The sequence below is a fragment of the Oryza sativa genome, chromosome 4, assembly GCF_034140825.1.
Source record: "Oryza sativa Japonica Group chromosome 4, ASM3414082v1".
Taxonomy (NCBI): domain Eukaryota; kingdom Viridiplantae; phylum Streptophyta; class Magnoliopsida; order Poales; family Poaceae; genus Oryza; species Oryza sativa.
Genome location: NC_089038.1, coordinates 34715584 through 34734843, shown reverse-complemented (window position 1 = coordinate 34734843; position 19260 = coordinate 34715584). Strand labels below are relative to the sequence as shown.

The window sequence follows — 19260 nt, the reverse complement described above, 5'->3', positions numbered from 1 at the left end:
AGAGAAGACGAGGATTTTTTTTTGTTTTTTCGCGGCAAATGGACCACGGACACAGTGAAAAGCCCGGCCCAGTTAAGTATACTAGTTTCAGGCCCACGAACGCATCGCACAAGCAGCAGTGCGGCCATGGCGGCTCCTCCTCCTCCTCCCATCCGAAGCAAGCAGAGCGAGATCTGGAAGGCGGCCATGGCGCGCCTCGCGCTCCTCGCCGTCCCCGTCGCGCTCCTCCTCTCCCTCTCCTTCCTCCTCCTGCGCCCCGCCTCCCCGCCGCTCCCCTTCTCGCGGCAGCAAGCGGCGTCCGGCCCCGACCGCCGCCGCCTCCTCAGGGTCTACGTTGCGGAGCTCCCCCGCGCGCTCAACCACGGCCTCCTCGACCTCTACTGGTCGCTCCCCGCCGCCGACTCCCGCATCCCGGCCTCCTCCGACCCCGACCACCCGCCGCCGCGGCCTCCGCGCGCGCACTCGCCGTACCCGGATAGCCCACTGATTAAGCAGTACAGCGCCGAGTACTGGCTCCTCGCCTCCCTCCAGCCGGGCTCGTCGTCCGCGCCCGCCGTCAGGGTGGTCGCGGACTGGAGGGACGCGGATGTGGTGTTCGTCCCCTTCTTCGCGACGCTGTCCGCGGAGATGGAGCTCGGGTGGGGCGCCAAGGGCGCGTTCCGCAGGAAGGAGGGGAACGAGGACTACCGCCGCCAGCGGGAGGTCGTCGACCGCGTCACCGCCCACCCAGCGTGGCGGCGCTCCGGTGGCCGTGACCACGTCTTCGTCTTGACAGGTACTGTGATTCAGTTGGAAATTGGAAATGTGCTTTTTATTTTTTCCTGAGTGAACTTAAGTGATCAAAATGGCATAATGGAACGGGCTGTTGATCATATTAACCCTCCATTGCTCCCAATTGGTGTGGGTTATATGTTAAGCATTCGATAGGTTAAGTTATGCTTGTTGTCCGTCTATTATATACTCAATCCCAACTCTCAACTAGTATATGATTGGAAACTAGTTTTTTCTCCTCCATACTCAATCCCACTTTCTGACTGATATCTACAGGGTTTAGCTACTCAACTCTAAAAACTGTGAGCTGATTTAGGCTTGAAATCATTTTGTGTGTTCTGTTAGTTACCGGCTATACATGTGATTTGTTGCTCGGCGCCTCAGTGTAAGACTTACCAAGTTCCCTTTTCCAAACAGAGGGAGTGTGCCCAGAACAGTGAGCACATTGACATGTAGATTTAACCATGATAGGAACCTCACAATGCACTCATAAATTTGAAATTAGTTATGTGCATACTTGGAATAGGGGGGTCAAGGTAGCTGGTTTTGGTTTCTTAGGCACGCTTTACATGTTTTCTTGTGTAAGGGAGTGGCATACCCTTGAAATGCCATCATTAAAGAAAAACAATTTTGAACCATGTGACTTTCTGTACATTTGTCATCAAGGGGATATTGGTAATCCTCAGTGTTTCGGAGCAAAAGACACAACTGTTTTGCAAGCAATGTAGGAATACAAGATATACTGTTTATGTTTTCGTTGTAATTGATCTGCATAGTAGCTTATTATTCTTTTGTATGCTCAGGTTTTGTTAAATATTGAGGCATTCTTTGACAGACCCTGTGGCGATGTGGCATGTCCGTAAAGAGATTGCTCCTGCAATTCTTTTGGTGGTTGATTTTGGCGGATGGTACAAACTTGATTCAAACTCTGCAAGCAGCAATGTTTCTCATATGATACAGCATACGCAAGTGTCATTGCTCAAAGATGTCATTGTACCTTACACTCATTTGCTCCCTACAATGCACTTATCAGAGAATAAGGACCGCCCCACTCTTCTGTACTTCAAGGGAGCCAAACACAGGCATCGGGTTCGTACCATTTATCATACTAATAAGCATTTAATGTATGCATGGCAATATTTATCTTCTTTGTAGTATCTGAATCTAAGCAATTGGAAATGAAAATGGAATAAAAGAACATGTTAGTATGATATGGGCTATCTTAAAATTTTATTTTAGAACCTGTTGAGTCTGAATCCACAGCTCTTTGATATTATTTAGAGTAAAGTCCATCACCGGTCCCTAAACTTGTATCGTTGTGTCATCCCGGTCCCTAAACTCGCAAATCGACCGTTCAGGTTCTCAAACTTGTTCGACTGTGTCATCCCGGTCCCTAAACTTGTAGATCACTCGTATAGGTCCTCCAACTTGTTCAGTTGTGTCACCTCAGTCCCTAAACTTGGATTTGAATATCATCTGGGTCAAATAGGACGGTTTAAAGACTTTATATTTAAAAATAATTCATAACTTTTTCATGTGAACTCTAATGAAGACAAACTTTATATCAAACTTGTAGCCCTCGACGCGATCTACAACTTTGTAGTTGATATTTTTTTTTATTTTAAGTCATTTTTTGTCCCAGAATGTAATTTTAATTTTAAAATTACAAAATCTATAAACATGCAACAATATTTTGGGACCCTAAACAGTTTTAATTCAAAAAATTTTCAACTACAAAGTTGTAGGTCGCGTCGAGCGCTACAATTTTGATATAAAGTTTGTCTTTATTAGAGTTCACATGAAAAAGTTATGAATTATTTTTTGATATAAAGTTTTTAGACCGTCCTGTTTAGAGACCGGCGTGACACAACTGAACAAGTTGGAGGACCTAAACGAGTGATCTGCAAGTTTAGGGACCGGGATGATACAGTCGAACAAGTTTAAGGACCTGAACGGTCGATTTGCGAGTTTAGGGACCGGGATGACACAGCGGTACAAGTTTAGGGACTGGTGATGGACTTTACTCTATTATTTATGTATCTACAAGGAAACTATTGCCATTTGAAGCATTATGCTCTCAACAGAACTTTTATTTACAAACCAGCTTTGTTTATGACTTATGAGATTGTTGTTCTGTACTACTGTGCATCTCTATACAGCTTTATCTTACTATAACTTCTGAAATTTTCTTTCAGGGTGGTTTGGTACGGGAGAAACTATGGGACTTGATGGTTAATGAGCCTGATGTTGTCATGGAAGAAGGTTATCCTAATGCCACAGGACGTGAACAATCAATAAAAGGGATGCGGACATCAGAGTTTTGCTTGCACCCAGCTGGTGACACCCCAACTTCATGTCGTCTCTTTGATGCTGTTGCTAGTCTGTGCATACCTGTCATTGTCAGCGATGAGATTGAGCTGCCCTTTGAAGGGATGATAGATTACACAGAATTCGCCATTTTTGTCTCAGTCAATAATTCTATGAGACCAAAATGGCTCACAAACTACTTAAGAAATGTCCCCAGGCAGCAGAAAGATGAATTCCGAAGAAACATGGCTCACGTCCAGCCTATATTTGAGTATGATAGTATTTACCCAGGTAGGATGGCCTCTGCTGCACAAGATGGTGCTGTGAACCACATCTGGAAAAAGATTCACCAGAAGTTGCCGATGATTCAAGAAGCGGTTACCCGAGAGAAGCGAAAACCTGATGGAACATCGATCCCTCTTCGGTGCCATTGTACATGACTCGCGAGACATGATTGTTAGTATTAGCAATCAATCCCCCATGGGAGGAGTTAGTTAGCATTCCCTGCCAATTTATGGATTGTTTGTAGTGCAAATATGAGAGAAATTTCAACAGTAGGTTTATGCTCTTGTTGTCAATTGTATTTCGTCTGGAGTGATTCCCCGCATTGCTCCATGTGTGAGGTTTGTTGGTTCACTGCCATGAGAATTCATATATGAATCTGCCCATTCGGCAGACAATTTTCCATATTACTCAGAGAGAAGCTTGAGACAGTACGTAGTCCCTTATATTTGTTGCTTCTAAATGATTTGGCTAGCGTTCACCCAAAATGCATGCATGATCATGAGCAAAATACCTTTTGATTCAACAGAAAGAGATCCAATCTATGATGTTTGGCAGTACCAAATTCAGGACATGAAAAGCAAAAGGGAGAAATTTTATAGTCTCAACAACATGAACTGTAGCCAAATAACAGATAGGCTGCCAACATGGTGGCCAAAGGAACGGAGATATTGTCATCCACAACATCATTGACAGGAATACACTCCACTACAGTAGCTGCTAATGCAACAAGAGCCAGTTTACCAAGTGCCAGATCCCAGCAGACAGTGAAGTAACCAAGGCAAGAGAAGTAGAACAGCATCCTGTGATGCAAAAGATCCATGAGTTAACAATAACAAGGAGTAACAATGCAAAAGAACCAGCAATGCATTCTGAAGCAAAAACCTACAGTGCAGATAGAAGGAAGCCAGAAATGAACATTGAGATGCTTCCTATCCAGCTCTTGTTCTCATTGAATGGCAGCTTCGCGGAGCCATACCTTCTCCCAACAATGTCAGCAAAGCCTGAAAAAATAAGAACCAAGAAGGTGGATATACTTAGCAGAAGCATTCATTTCATCAAGTGAACTGGGGTATTACAAAAAAAAACTGCAGATTTTCCTAAATTCCCAGGAGATCCAACATCTTACCATCACCACCACTCATCATCGACAACGAAACAATCCCAATAGGAGACTGGCGCCAGAAGACCAAAACACTGACCAGCAGCACAATGACATAGTACAGAGGACCTCTCAGCAATTCCCTGTAAGCAACCAAAGATCATGTCAAGGAATACTATTTTGATTTTTGAATGAAGGAGTATCAGAAATAAGGATCATAGCACGAACTCTGGTTTTCCTTCACGGGTCACCGATTTTACTAGAGCTTCATCAGTGGAAAGGCGGAGCCCGTAGGTCAGAAGCCTTATGCAGTTCAGCAACGGGACAATTGCCGCGAAGAACCGTGCTTCTGTCGAATTACTGCGAAAGGGGCATGATTTTCTTAAGATCTCTAGTCTGATTTGGTTGTAGAAAACATTTCGATGCTGGAAGAAGCAGTGGCAAGGGAGACCTGAATAGTGGCCAGGAAGACATGAACAGGACTCCGGAGAGCACATGCACAATTTTTCTGCTCAGGTTCTGAGATTAATTATGAAAAGAATCAGAAGTTAACAAGATATAATTAAGAAAGGTATAAATTTTATGCTTGAATAATCTATTTTCCTTTGATTGATCAATAAAGAAAGACTTCTCTTTTATCTATCCTAACTACTGTATTTTTTGAACAGTAGCAGTCCATCTGAACCAGTCAGATCTTCCCAGCAATTGAAAATAAATTCAAGATACAGATCACATCCACTGAATTGTATATACCATATTTTACTCTCCGGATAACAGTCAACAGAGCTAAAGAATTGATATTTTTTGAAGAATGGCGGAGATCAAAGCTTCAGCTCCACCTCAAAAAAAAAAGAAATACAAAAAAAAAGGAAAAACGAGATCCGACACCTGTTCGATGAGCCGCCGCGCCGTGAGCCCGTCGAAGGCGCGCACCAGGGAGTACGCGCCCGCGGTGATGAGCAGCGTGGCGGCGCAGTCCCGCAGCGCCGCGGGCGTCGCCGAGGCCGCGAGCGCCGCCACGGCCGGGGCGGCGGCGGCGCCCACGCCGAGCACAAGCCTTCGCCGCATGGAGCTCGCCGCCGCCGCCGCAGGAGACGCGAGCCTGGACTTGGAGCGCGACAGCAGCAAGGAGGAGGAGGCGGCGACCGAGGAGGAGCACGGGAAGTGGCGGACGACGTCGACGGGCCGCGCCGCCGCGGCCATTCGGTAGACGGACTGCAGTGAAGCGAAATCGCTGGTAGGCCACCGCGAATTTTTGTCGGGGCGCGCGCGGGTTTCTCGTTGAGACGGGGCACTTTTGTAGTTTTGTGGAAGCGATTCGTCCCACCTATCCACGGTACTGTGTACTACTGTATCTTTTTCCGAAAATAGGAGGGCTCGTCCAACCCTCCTAGAGTGTACGTAATATCTTTGTTGGAAATAGGATTCTCCTGATATTTATATTTTGGAAACTCATGCTAGCAGGGGTGTGTTTAGTTCCTGAAAAAAAATAAAAGTTCAAAGAAAGTTGAGAGTTTAGAAAAAAAGTTTGAAGTTTATATGTGTAGAAAAGTTTTTTTTTGATGTGATATGATGTGATGGAAAATTGGGAATAGGAAGGAAACTAAACATGGCAGTTTTATTCCACACCATGAAACAGAGTACCAATGCAATTAGTTGCGCTGAAACTATCGTTCAAAGCACAAGCATAACATGCACTGGATGATCTCTCGCGCTTTGCTGCAGAATATATACGTTAGATATTGAAGAAACGATGAAATGATTTGAACTGAAATATTATGAAAATGATTGAAGGATGATGGTTTAGCATGTATATATTTAGTTTTATAATGAAATAATTGTAAATATAATTACTATATGTTTATATGTTATAAGTTTTGCGTGTTTAATGAGTAGAATCTATATATATATATATATATATATATATATATATATATATATATATATATATATATATATATATATATATATAGATTTATTATATGAATGTGGGGAATGCTAGAAAGTCTTATAAATTGAAACAGAGGTAGTATATTTTGATGTTAAGTTTTAGGTGTTTAATAGGTATTAGTTTTATAGAAAGAAGGATTATTGGGATGAGCCAAATACGAGATGGTTCTCCTGATATTTCAGGACAGGGTTCTCCATATGGAGGAAGCTGTTCCTGTCAACTCAGTCAAAAGCTACAATCCCATTTGTCAGCTGTAACGTTTATTAATAATTTAGTTCCCAATTTTTTTCTCTAAAAATATTACATCGAATCTTTGGACACATGCATCGGGCGTTAAATATAGATTAAAAAACTAATTGCACAGTTTACATGGAAATCGTGAGACGAATCTTTTGAGCCTAATTAGTCCATGATTAGTCATAAATGCTACAGTAACCAACATGTGCTAATGACGGATTAATTAGACTTAATAAATTCGTCTCGCGGTTTCCAAGCGAGTTATGAAATTAGTTTTTTCATTCGTATCCGAAAACCCCTTTCAACGTCGATCAAACGTTCGATGTGATACCAATTTTTTTTTCGTAAACTAAACACACCCTAAAAAACAAACGATAGAGCTGTAACAACACGTGATGCTGTACTTGGGAGAACTCATATCCAAAGATAGATAATAACTTCAGTAATAGTAACAGTAACTGTTTAGGACTTTATACATCTTGCGAAAAAAAAAGAGCGATAATAATAAAGGACTCGGTAACAGTAACAAAGATAAGGCTTCTATACTAGATCTTCCCTATTCAAAACTACAAAAGAGATTGAATCAGGTTGTTCCGGAACACTTCGTGCCATCGCCGCCGGAGTCCTGATATTGTACGGGCTGTTCTTGCTCTGTCAAGGAAAAAACATGGCAACGTGTGAGCACATAACACACACAGACATAACACGTATTAGCGGCCAATGTAACTTTTACATATGTTCTTAACAACTTAAAAAAAAGTCAATGATGAAAAAGAAATTACTTATAAAAACGCTAAAATCAACTCTAAAAATTAAAAGTAAACATAAAATTTAAATTTAAAACCTTGGAGCAAGTGCGAGCCTTGGCGTTGCAGACGGGATACTCCTTGGGGCAGCAGGTGGAGTGATCCTTGCAGCAGGTGGCGCCCTCGACGGGGCAGCATCCCCACACGATGCAGTGGTTCCTGATCCCGTAGTTGCAGCAGCAGGTGGTCCCCGCCGGGCACTTGCTGTACCGGTCGCATTGCTGCGGCGGCGATGGCGCCGGAGACGGCGGCGACGGCTTCGGGTTGGGCCCCTTCTTGATCGGGTAGGACGCCATCATGGCGATGCCGCACTTGCCGGTGCGCGCGGTGACGTTGCGCTCCATGCGGATGTAGCCGTTCTCGCCCCAGTCGGGCCCCCACGAGTTGCGCACCGTCCAGTAGGCGGCGCCGGTGGCGGCGTCCGTGCCGTACCCCACCGCCACCACGCCGTGGTCCAGGTTGGTGCCGCACCGGCCGGTGAACACGCCGGAGTCGTAGAGCTGGAACTCGCGGCCGCCGGCGTCGATGGCGACGCTGACGGGCTGGTGCGCCACGGCCTTCTGGAGCGACAGCTCGTCGTTCTCGGGCACGTCCTCGAAGCCGTCGATGGACACCACCTTGCGGCTCCTCTTGGCGAGGTTGCACTTGCCGTCCATGGCCGTGTACGGGTAGTCCTCCTCCGTGTCGAGGCCGCCGTTCCGGGCGATGAAGGCGAACGCGTCGTCCATGATCCCACCGTTGCAGCCGCTGTTCTGCCCGTTCCTCGCGCACTCCACCAGCTCCTGCTCCGACAGCGACACCAGCTCGCCGGTGACGATCTTGTTGATGCCCTCCACGGCGGCGACCGCCGAGAACGCCCAGCAGCTACCGCACTGGCCCTGGTTCTTGACGGGGGCGACGACGGCGCCCTTGTCCCTCCAGTCCACGGAGTCCGGCAGCGCCTCGACGCCGTCGTGGCGGTACGCCTCCCCGACGCGGCGCCCCCTGCCGGCGGGCGTGGTGCCGAGGTAGGTGGCGCGGAACTCGCCGTTGGTGAGGTCGGCGAAGCGGTTCATCCCGAGGCGGAACCCGCCGCGCTCGTCGGCGCGGGCGTTGTGGGCGTCGACGAACTTGAGGTTGTCCCAGAACACGCGGAACCGGCGCTCGTGCTCGCCGATGAACCCGTTGCGCGAGCCGCCGCCGCCGCCGCGCCGGTGCCGCGCCAACCACAGGTCGTACGCGGCGCGCGCCTCGGCCTCCGTCCGCTCCAGCCCCCGCACCCCGTGCTCCGCGTTGTACCTGATGATCGACATGATGTCCGGCGGCGCCGCCGCCGCCGGGGGAGCGAAGGCGGCGAGGATGAGGAGGAAGCAGGCCATGGCCAGCGCCGCCGCTACGGACTTGCCGCCACCGCCTGCCATGGTTGTCGTCGACGTCACGTCACGCCGCGGCGCCTCGAGATCGTCGAAACGAAATCACGTAGAAGTATGTGTGGATACGAAATCGTGCGGTGTTTGGTTGGCTTGTGCTATGTTCTGGAGAGGCTTGGCGGTCGATGAATTTATACAGGTTGGTGGCGTACGGTTCGTGACCGAATTTTACTTGGTCGCTGACGACGTGTCGGTCTCGTATTGGATCTGTATCGTGTAGAGTGTACTCGTTTCTACTCCTAAATCTGACGTGTCACGTTCAGGTTCGGTATTCGATTCTAAATAGGATGACGTGTCACGTTCACACACGGGCCGTAGCAGATTGGGGATTGAGGTGTTACGGCCCGGCCCATTTGGCCCACGAAATATCACCTGACGACTTCTCTTCTCTTCTCCTCTTCCTTTTCCCATCCGATTTCTTCTCCGGGCTTCTGGTAGAGTACGATTTGATACTATCTGCGATTCCGCCTCCCCTCCCCCTCGCCGCCGCCGCCGCCGCGGGGAAATCTAGGCGAGACTCCACTACTACCGCACGTGTCGTAATGGCTCGGAACAAGAAGAAGGTAGCCGTGGCGGCGCCCAAAGCCCGGAAGCCGAAGCGTGATGCAGTAATACCCCGCGCCTCAGTCAGCTGGAGATTGGATCGTTTTTGGTGGAAGGGGAATTGAGCTTTAGCTAATATATTTTCTCGTTTTTTTTTCCTTTTGGTGATTGATTTGTTAGGAGGAGAAGAAGTTCGCGAAGAAGGCCGACATGACGGAGTTCCGGGCGCAGCTGGACTCGCTGGGGTTGAAGATTATCGAAGTTAGTGCGGATGGCAACTGCTTCTTTAGGTCTTCTTTTCGATTCCATTACTCAAATTCTTGCCACTTTTTACAAGAAGAGGCTAATCGATGTTGTACGATATGTTAGAGTACTGTTAGTTTATGAAAGGAGGAATAGTATATGCATTATGCAGTCTTGTGTTATATGGTTACTCATCGTAGTCTGCAGGGCAATGGGCGACCAGCTCGAAGGCAACGAGGAAGAGCACATGAAGTACCGTGCAATGATTGTGCAATACATTAAGGTATGCATCAGATGAGATGACCAAAACAAACATCTTGTAACACTGTGACTTAATAACTGTAGTTAGGGTGCCATTGAATCAATAAGGTATTAGAAATACTGCAAGCTTTGGCTATGACCAAGAAACATCTTGTAACACTGTGACTTAAGAACTGTAATTAGGGTGCCATTGAATCAATAAGGTATTGCACATGCTGCAAACTTTGGCTGTGTACATCTGATCTGGGCGTAGAGTACAGGCTGCCAGGCTGGGTTGTTCTTTTATCTAAAAGACATGCTGCAAGCAAGCATTGGCCTATTTACACTTCATAATCTTTCTTGTATGCATCTTACAGGAGCACCGTGTGGATTTTGAGCCATTCATTGAGGACGAGGAACCGTTTGAGAAATATTGTGACTCTATGCTTGAGGATGGGACTTGGGCTGGTCATATGGAGTTGCAAGCAGCTTCTATTCTCAAGAGAAAAAACATATGCATCCACATGGTAATTTTCAATACAAGCTTTGCAGTATGATTTCTTCAACCTATGAATAACACGCTAGGCAGTTGAGCCTTGCCTAGTCTGTATTTTGAAACACATGGGTGATATAGATCAATGTGCTGCTTATATATCCCCTGATGGTTCTCTGTTATTTTTCGTACTCATTTTCATATTATAGCCTTTCTTCTATAGAAGAGAACGTACTGTAACATTTGATTGATGCCTGTACCATTACTGAATGATTTGCAGCTTAACTCACCACGATGGTACATAAGAAACTTTTCTGATCGTGAAGCTACCAGTATGATTCATTTGTAAGTTAATGTGTGTTCTGCTGTTTTAAACTAATATGCTAATACTGGCAGTAAAAGGACATACATTCTCATGTTCCTTTGTTTTGATTCCAATATAGATCGTATCATCAGGGTGAGCACTACAATAGTGTCAGACTGAGGGAAGATCCATGTCAAGGTCCTGCAATGCCAGTTATTATCAAGGTTTCTCACTGTCCAAATTGTAAACTGTTGGTTGTTTTGTGTCCCTGGAAGGACAGTGAGATCCTGTTGTAGCTCAACTTGCTCTGTTACTAATCTTAATTTTATCCGTTATGAAATTACAGGCAGATGCCAATGTAGCTAGCACAAGCAATAATGCTCAAACAAAAGCAAAGGACCTGAAGAAATCTTCAGACAGATCAAAGTATGATCATATATCGGTTAAATTGGTGATGGCTGGAACTGGATGTTCTAATATCGCTGCAGTTGAACAGGTATGAATTATACAACAAATCGACTTTCTTGTATTGCAACTGCGAGCCTAGGCTGACCGTAGCAGCCAATCAGTCATTATATATTAATGGTCAATGCCACATCACATAGGTTTTGAAAGACATGGATGGTGACATTGATGCTGCTATAGAGTACATGTTAGCTGAGCAACTAATACTGGGTTCTGATGATGCGGATGGAGATCCTTATCTGGACTATGCATGTGATGGTAAACATTTGATTATTCTGAAGTCTAAAGTGGCTGTCCCTATGAATGAATCTCATCCTTATCTTTCTTGAGGACTTCAGCTTATGACAATTAATGAAATTTATGGTGAAATTTGGAGTACTTCTGGGATTCCATAGATTGAGTTTTCATTGTTTAATCCTATTCATATTCTTGCCAAACATGAGCTGCCTCACCTGAGCAAGCGTTTCATGCACACCCCTCAATTCAGTAGCATAAATCTAGTAGGTAAAACCTATACTGGGTGTTGTGCTCATGGCATTTTGGGTTTATGCCTCACTAATATGATATTTACCATTTACTGGTTATTTTTAAGATCATCAAAATATGATAACAGTACCAAGAAGCATGAACGGTGTTATAGAAAGCTCAAGTAAGACTACGGCCTTGTTGGAGAGCTTCTAGCTACTGCAGCTTCTCCCAGAATTTTCAGCTCTCTCAAACAATCCAGATTCTTAGCTATAGAATCCAGAAAATGAACTAGATGCCGGTTACCAACTAGCTGTTTCTCAGAATTTTAAGCTCCCACCAAACAGCCCATACCAGTTGCTGTGCTGGGTGTTTTCCATGTTCAGTTCCTCTGCAATTGCCAAAGGTCAATATCATACCCTGTAGGAGGTATATCTGTACTAAGAGTTAGTGTGCTATCTAACCACCCTGTAGGAGGTAACATTTTTGTTTGGCTGGTTATTGTTGGAGACCACTATTTTAGAAGCACAAGTAGTTCATTTTGTAAACTGAGGGCATTAACTGTTTCAATTAATATCCAATTTCTCATACCTGTTCAAGTAATATTTGTTTTACATTGGCCATGCACTGAACTCATTTCCTTTATTGTGTATATTACCTGGATCAGCAGAGTATGTACAGACCATAGAGGATGAGCTTAGCATGAAGCAGGATGAGAGTCAACTGGATGAACACAAGAAAGAAGAAAAGGACTGTTCTAGCAAAGGCGAAACAGCTCAGAAACACAACAGTTCACATTCTAAAAAGGTAACTATCATGTGGACGACTCTTAATAGTTTCCAAACATTGAATTGCCTTGTTAAAATACTATGTTGGAAGGAATAAATAGGAATTATCCCTTTATTCTTTTGCACAGGGAAAGTCAAAAACCAAGGAATGCTCTTGTGGATCTGCTAGGAAGCACAAGCCTTCTTGTAATTTAGCCACAACTGTAGCATCGAGAGAACCTCCAAAAACAACTGCACCATCGAGAGAACCTCCAAAGTATGGCTTTATAATGGTTTTGCTAAAAATATGGCGCCACATTTTTGACTTGATTTCAGTCATTTTTTTCCCATTCGGATTGCTACCATTCTTTTATACTCCTATGTAAGTATGTTTCGCTCTACTATCTCCTCTTTCAAGTAGGTAATTAATTGTTTTCATCCTAATTCTCTTATATAGTGTGTGCTGCAAAAAATATGGTGTAAGTATTGAGATTTGGTTTTAATTTTTTTTTGTTTTTTGGTGGAAAATGTGGTGTCTTAAATATAGCTAATCCCCTTTATAATGTTTCTGTCCTTTTGTTTGTCTTTTACCATATTCTATTCTACAACTGAACTTATGTCCTGCTGTTCGCATTGTAAGCATTCTTTCAAATGGAATTTTTGGGGGGTGAAATCAATATTTCCAGCGTATTTGCATAGTGCATTGCTGCTGTTGTATCTGGCCTATGAAACCTTAACAGTATTGCTGCAAAATATGCACTTATCCCATATGCCTTAAAGTCACCGACCTGATTACTATTTCCTTTTTCACTAGGGAGGTTAGTTGCATTGCATGTTTAACACAATGCTGGAAGTGTTATGTACTAATACTATCTGCTTAATGTGCTTTACTATCAGGACCAAAGGTGGCCAAGGGAAAGGCCAGAAGGGGAAGAAGCAAAAGAAGAAAGAACAAGATGAAACACCAGCCATCCGGGATCACGATTCTAAAGTTGCACCAGATCTAGGAGCTCTTTGCATATGAACATGGTCGACGAGGGTGATGTTCTCCTCAGTGTGTAGCCGCCAGGAATGTGCGGGGCATCAGTTTTGAAGAGAGATGTCTGCGGTCTACCTTGCTTGGACGCCATGATCTAGATGGTGATTTTTCTCTTGCCCAGTTGACGGCTTCACGTCACTGCCTTCTGCTGACTGACTGTTGTTAAGCCTGTCCAAGTTTCAGGATGGGATCATGGGACTGACGGTGAGGTGGTGATCTCAGTGGGCACAGAAACATGAATGAGCTGTTGATACATAGCTTCTTTTCTTCATACATACTTTACCTGTGGATCAATGCCATGTAAAACAATGATCAGTCGTGCAAAGCATATTAATTTTGTGAGAATTATATCATAATAGAGTATTCCCTGTCCTAACAAAACAAAAATACGCTCTATTGTTTGAGATGGAGGGATAGTATAATGGGTTCATCCTGGAGTATATATAGCCAGTCAGTCACAATTGCCTTCATGTTCTCGTGAAAGTATCTGTTTTAATATAATACTGTTTTCTCGTGAAGTATCTTATCTGGTAAGCAGCTTATCTACTTCACCAGCTACAAGTCCATACCCCCATGTGATTACAGAAAAAGAAAATCCATAAGACGAAGCTACAGGGTTGTTGCTTAGCAATCGGTGAAGCTCTCCTGGGTCAGTCAGGAAGGGAAAGCATCTTGCAATCAGAAAAATGGCAAAACGTGGCTCGCACTAACTCAGAGTCAAATGCTTTCCTTTTGGGACTTTGTGAGAGCTCCCTTTGGGTCACTGAAAAAGCAATGTGCGAGTTGCGAGATAAGAAAGCCATTCGATGATGACTCGGATAATCAAAGTTTAATTGACATGTCATTAGTCGTGCTGGTGATAGATATTAACCCCGTCAGTTGGGTTTGGGGTTGTGCGTTGCGTAGGGCAACAAGCTAATCCTTCCAATTAATCATAGTTGCACTATTCAAATTATTATTGCGTGCATGAATAATTGGTGCACGAGGACGGAGCCTACTCTAGGATATTGTCGATACCATCTGAATTCTCGTGGGAAAAAAATAATAGGAGACGATAAGAGGAATCGACTGGAATCTGTGGGAGATGGGCTCCGGTCGGCGCAGTGTCCTACAGCTATTGGATCACCCATTTTTGGCTCTTGGCTAGCTAGTAGACACCGGCCACTAGCAATGCTCACAGGCAAAGATAGATTTTTTTTAATTGACATTTAGTAATTCTCTTTCAAAAGAAAAAGTAGACAAATAGACAATCTGTAGCTGCCTGGACATATCTTCGGCTCTTCGATGAGCAAAACGATGCTACTGTGCGTTCATTGGGTCAGCAGGGCACACCAGGACACCGGCGAGACTGGAAGGCGTGAGATGTGGCCATCAACCAACAAGGTGGGGAGATAGTACGCAACAGACGCGTGTTGCGCGAGCCGCGCTGACGCTGCACATACAGCGCGGACATGCCACAGGCCACAGCAGCAAGCGGAGCGGAGAAGTGGCCGCTCAAGCCAAGCAACTGCAGGATCGGAGGCGAAATCGCGGAAGCAAACCTCCCCCGAGTGGGCAAAAGAAATTCACGCGGAGTTGGCCACACTGCCGACTGCCCGCGTCTCGGGCAAAATTTGCCGACCTCGCCGCCCGCCGCCCGGTAAACCTCGCGGCAGATTGCACGTTGGATTTCCCTGGTATCCATCGGTGAAAAGCGGCAACTACTACAGTAGCGCTTCGTACACCAGTGCCGATGATTCTAGTACGGCACTATCCCGTCAGTGTGTGCGGCCGATTAACACGTGATCTACTCACTGGTCCCCGGTGGTGCACATAAACAAGCATGGAGTAATCAACCACTGATCTGCAGCACGTTGCGCATTTCGGGCTGCGAAGGGAAGGGACGGACCCCAGCCACGTTCCCGTCATGTTCAGACGTTGTGATGCTCATGTTCGCGCATGGGGCTCCGGTTCCCAAGGAGATCGGATAGGATTTCAGACACCCGGTCACCGGCCACCGCTAACACCGGCCGGCGAGCGGCCGCGAACATGCATGGCGTCTCGTCTGTCGTCTCCCGATCGACCGTGTTCGTGTACGCTACCGTGGTGACCAACCAGCCGCTCTCTGTGCAGTGCATGGGCGAGTTGTGTCTCCTCCCAACTCTTTTTCCTTATCGGGTAAGCAAACGGCCGTGATTGGGGGACCAACTGCCCCGGTGTCGTGGTACGTATCAAGTACACCTCCGTCTTAAAATATACTAATTATTTTGTAGCAGAGTAGCAAGTCAAAAAATTTAACCACCGCAAAAAAAGTCAAAAAATTTAAACTTTAATTATTAATAGTAAAAAAATTTAAAAAAGATCAATCATGTAAAATTGATGGTATTAGATTTATCATTAAACAAACTATTATAATATGTAATTTTTTTACCTTAAAATACTAGTTTTACAATACTAGTTTTACAGATATTGGTAGTCAAACTAATATTTTATATTTTAGAGACCTTATTATAGTTTAAAATCATTATATTTTGGGAGGTAGCGAGTACCGCGGTAGGACGCGCCACCACGGAGCGAAAGGAACACGAGATTCGTCCGACCGCCGCCTCGCGCTCGCCGGCAGTTGGCCATCGTTGACGCCTCGCTCGGGCGCCCGGAAATGGTGTCTCGCCACGTGTGGATATTATGGGTACCCCATACCCATACGGCATGGTTATCCGACTAGTCATAGGGGATAACTTATATCTATGGAATATGTAATAGATCATGACTCGGGTATTACGTTTCCTTATATATTACGGAACAGCCTAAAGTCCTGGTTTGATAAGATTGTAAAGTAGACCGATACCGTGTTGGTTAAGGTTTCTATCTTGTAATCCTGCCCCCCATCATAAGGTGGGCAGGAAGCCCTCTAGGGGGCATGAGACAACCTGATCGTCAGATTAATACACACTCGGCGGATTCAAATCCCCAAACAGGAGTAGGGTATTACCTCTCATTGAGAGGGCCTGAACCTGTCTAAATCCTTTGTCTCCGCATCCATCCACTTTTAGGTCTCGTGCGCTACCCCTTTTATTATTGCCGAATTCATGTTTCGACAGTTGGCGCGCCAGGTAGGGGCTGCGTCGAGTTTTCCGTCGAGAAGTGCGATGGAACTTTGTGCTGGCATCATCGGTGCTACTCTTGTCTTTGGCCGTGATCCTCTCAACAAAAGGGCAGGGTCTTCGTCGCCAAAAATTCTATCTGGATCTGGTCAATCAACCAGGAGATTAATCACCGATCGAATCGATCTACAACCAGCTTGTTACCGTCAATTTTACCTCCGTCAGTGAGATCAAATCCGTCGCTACAATGCTGCCATATCTGTTGGTCCGTCGGTTTCGTCACCAGGGCATGATTTGAAGCAATCAGCAAGCAGCCGCCGCCAAAATCATGCGAAGATCACCGTTGGTTGAGCCTGTACATCACCAAGTCAATACTACTCGGATACGTACGGCAAGACACAAAGTCCAGGATACAAATTAAATATACCTGGTCAAATCTGTGGTCAAGGAAATTAATCCATACACAAATCAGCTATTACATGCACAAAGTGGTCTCCAAACTAATCCGTGCATGTGCTACCGACGATTACATGTCTACACGGCTGCATGACACGGCTGCATGCTACGGTTCATCCATTGACAGGCCTCGAATCAAAGTTGGATCACAAACCAGGTTTATCGTTCTAAATTTTCTTATATAAATTAGAATTAATTCACAGATCACTAATTATTATTTGATCTATTATTTTATACATGTACCGCCGGCCGCCTTCGTCGCTGCCGATTGGTTTCATCGCCTCCACGGTTGGTGTGCGCCGCTGCCGTTGCTGATGGCGATATCGTCTTCACCGCCGGCCTGCCTCCGTCGCCGCCGACTGGTGTCCTCGCCTATACGGTCGGTTGGTCACACCACCGTTGATGGGCATCGTCATCTACACCGCCGGCCTGCCTCCGTCGCCGCCGACTGGTGTCCCCGCCTATACGGTCGGTTGGTCACACCACCGTTGATGGGCATCGTCATCTACACCGCCGGCCTGCCTCCGTCGCCGCCGAGTGGTGTCCCCGCCTATACGGTCGGTTGGTCACACCACCGTTGATGGGCATCGTCATCTTCACCGCCGGCCTGCCTCCGTCGCCGCCGACTGGTGTCCCCGCCTATACGGTCGGTTGGTCACACCACCGTTGATGGGCATCGTCATCTTCACCGCCGGCCAGCCTCCGTCGCCGCCGATTGGTGCCTCCGCCTACACGGCTGGCCTATTATGCCGCCGCTGTTGGGCGTCTACGACTTCACCGCCGGCCTGCCTCCGTCGCCGCCGAGTGGTGCCTCCGCCTACACGGCTGGCCTATTATGCCGCCGCTGTTGGGCGTCTACGACTTCACCGCCGGCCTGCCTCCGTCGCCGCCGAGTGGTGCCTCCGCCTACACGGCTGGTCTATTATGCCGCCGCTGTTGGGCGTCTACGACTTCACCGCCGGCCTGCCTCCGTCGCCGCCGAGTGGTGCCTCCGCCTACACGGCTGGCCTATTATGCCGTCGCTGTTGGGCGTCTACGACTTCACCGCCGGCCTGCCTCCGTCGCCGCCGAGTGGTGCCTCCGCCTACACGGCTGGCCTATTATGCCGCCGCTGTTGGGCGTCTACGACTTCACCGCCGGCCCGCCTCCGTCGCCGCCGAGTGGTGCCTCCGCCTACACGGCTGGCCTATTATGCCGCCGCTGTTGGGCGTCTACGACTTCACCGCCGGCCTGCCTCCGTCGCCGCCGAGTGGTGCCTCCGCCTACACGGCTGGTCTATTATGCCGCCGCTGTTGGGCGTCTACGACTTCACCACCGGCCTGCCTCCGTCGCCGCCGACTGGTGTCCTCGCCTATACGGTTGGTTGGTCATACCACCGTTCATGGGCGTCCACGTCTTCGCCGACCGGCTGGCCTTCGCCGCCGCCGACTGGTGTTTCTGCCTACACGGCTAGCCTATTATGCCGCCGCTGTTGGGCGTCTACGACTTCACCGCCGGCCTGCCTCCGTCGCCGCCGACTGGTGTCCCCGCCTATACGGTCGGTTGGTCACACCACCGTTGATGGGCATCGTCATCTTCACCGCCGGCCTGCCTCCGTCGCCGCCGATTGGTGCCTCCGCCTACACGGCATGCCTATTATGCCGCCGCTGTTGGGCGTCTACGACTTCACCGCCGGCCTGCCTCCGTCGCCGCCGATTGGTGCCTCCGCCTACACGGCTGGCCTATTATGCCGACGCTGTTGGGCGTCTACGACTTCACCGCCGGCCTGCCTCCGTCGCCGCCGAGTGGTGCCTCCGCCTACACGGCTGGCCTATTATGCCGCCGCTGTTGGGCGTCTACGACTTCACCGCCGGCCTGCCTCCGTCGCCGCCGAGTGGTGCCTCCGCCTACACGGCTGGCCTATTATGCCGCCGCTGTTGGGCGTCTACGACTTCACCGCCGGCCTGCCTCCGTCGCCGCCGAGTGGTGCCTCCGCCTACACGGCTGGCCTATTATGCCGCCGCTGTTGGGCGTCTACGACTTCACCGCCGGCCTGCCTCCGTCGCCGCCGAGTGGTGCCTCCGCCTACACGGCTGACCTATTATGCCGCCGTTGTTGGACGTCTACGTCCTCACCGTTGGCTCACCTTCGTTGCCGTCGACTGGTGTTTCCGCTTACACGGCTGACCTATTATGCCGCCATTAGTGGGCATCTTCGCTTTCACCGTCGACCGCCTTCGTCGCCGCCGACTGGTGTCTTCATTGTTATTGATGGACGACTTTGTTCCCACATTGGCCACTTCTGCCATCACCAAGGGG

General features: G+C 47.5%; 4 protein-coding genes across 26 annotated transcripts; 2 read left to right on the top strand and 2 right to left on the bottom strand.

Annotated features, from left to right (window-relative positions):
• Positions 1–89: 89 nt before the first annotated feature.
• On the top strand, positions 90–3791 carry LOC4337354 (probable arabinosyltransferase ARAD1). The gene is made up of 3 exons (XM_015781559.3): positions 90–775; positions 1607–1860; positions 2967–3791. Exons 1-3 carry the CDS (start codon positions 127–129, stop codon positions 3516–3518), a joined length of 1455 nt encoding a protein of 484 aa, XP_015637045.1. The 5' UTR covers positions 90–126; the 3' UTR covers positions 3519–3791.
• Positions 3792–3863: 72 nt separating this feature from the next.
• On the bottom strand, positions 3864–5755 carry LOC4337355 (probable phytol kinase 1, chloroplastic). The gene is made up of 6 exons (NM_001419938.1): positions 5351–5755; positions 4914–4981; positions 4691–4822; positions 4490–4605; positions 4250–4364; positions 3864–4163 (listed from the first exon to the last, which is right to left on the bottom strand). Exons 1-6 carry the CDS (start codon positions 5663–5665, stop codon positions 3965–3967), a joined length of 945 nt encoding a protein of 314 aa, NP_001406867.1. The 5' UTR covers positions 5666–5755; the 3' UTR covers positions 3864–3964.
• A 1299-nt stretch (positions 5756–7054) lies between these two features.
• LOC4337353 (cysteine protease 1-like) lies at positions 7055–8967 on the bottom strand. Its single transcript, NM_001419936.1, has 2 exons — positions 7495–8967; positions 7055–7301 (listed from the first exon to the last, which is right to left on the bottom strand). Exons 1-2 carry the CDS (start codon positions 8854–8856, stop codon positions 7191–7193), a joined length of 1473 nt encoding a protein of 490 aa, NP_001406865.1. The 5' UTR covers positions 8857–8967; the 3' UTR covers positions 7055–7190.
• Positions 8968–9278: 311 nt separating this feature from the next.
• Positions 9279–13942, top strand: LOC4337352 (OVARIAN TUMOR DOMAIN-containing deubiquitinating enzyme 7). 23 transcript variants are annotated; one of them, XR_010741061.1, is made up of 12 exons: positions 9279–9473; positions 9589–9669; positions 9852–9934; positions 10269–10418; positions 10665–10729; positions 10828–10912; positions 11035–11184; positions 11294–11411; positions 12286–12425; positions 12535–12662; positions 13283–13525; positions 13608–13942. XR_010741061.1 is itself a non-coding variant. In XM_066310074.1 (11 exons), the coding sequence occupies exons 1-11, from the start codon at positions 9408–9410 to the stop codon at positions 13407–13409; spliced, it is 1275 nt and encodes a 424-aa protein (XP_066166171.1). In that variant the 5' UTR covers positions 9279–9407; the 3' UTR covers positions 13410–13942. The 23 variants fall into 23 exon arrangements, 13 of the variants coding, with proteins under 13 accessions (XP_066166171.1, XP_066166175.1, XP_015633428.1 ...); XR_010741062.1 differs by having other exon boundaries at positions 9589–9698; positions 9875–9934; positions 12289–12425; positions 13602–13942; XR_010741058.1 differs by having other exon boundaries at positions 9589–9698; positions 9859–9934; positions 12289–12425.
• The last annotated feature ends 5318 nt before the right edge of the window (positions 13943–19260 follow it).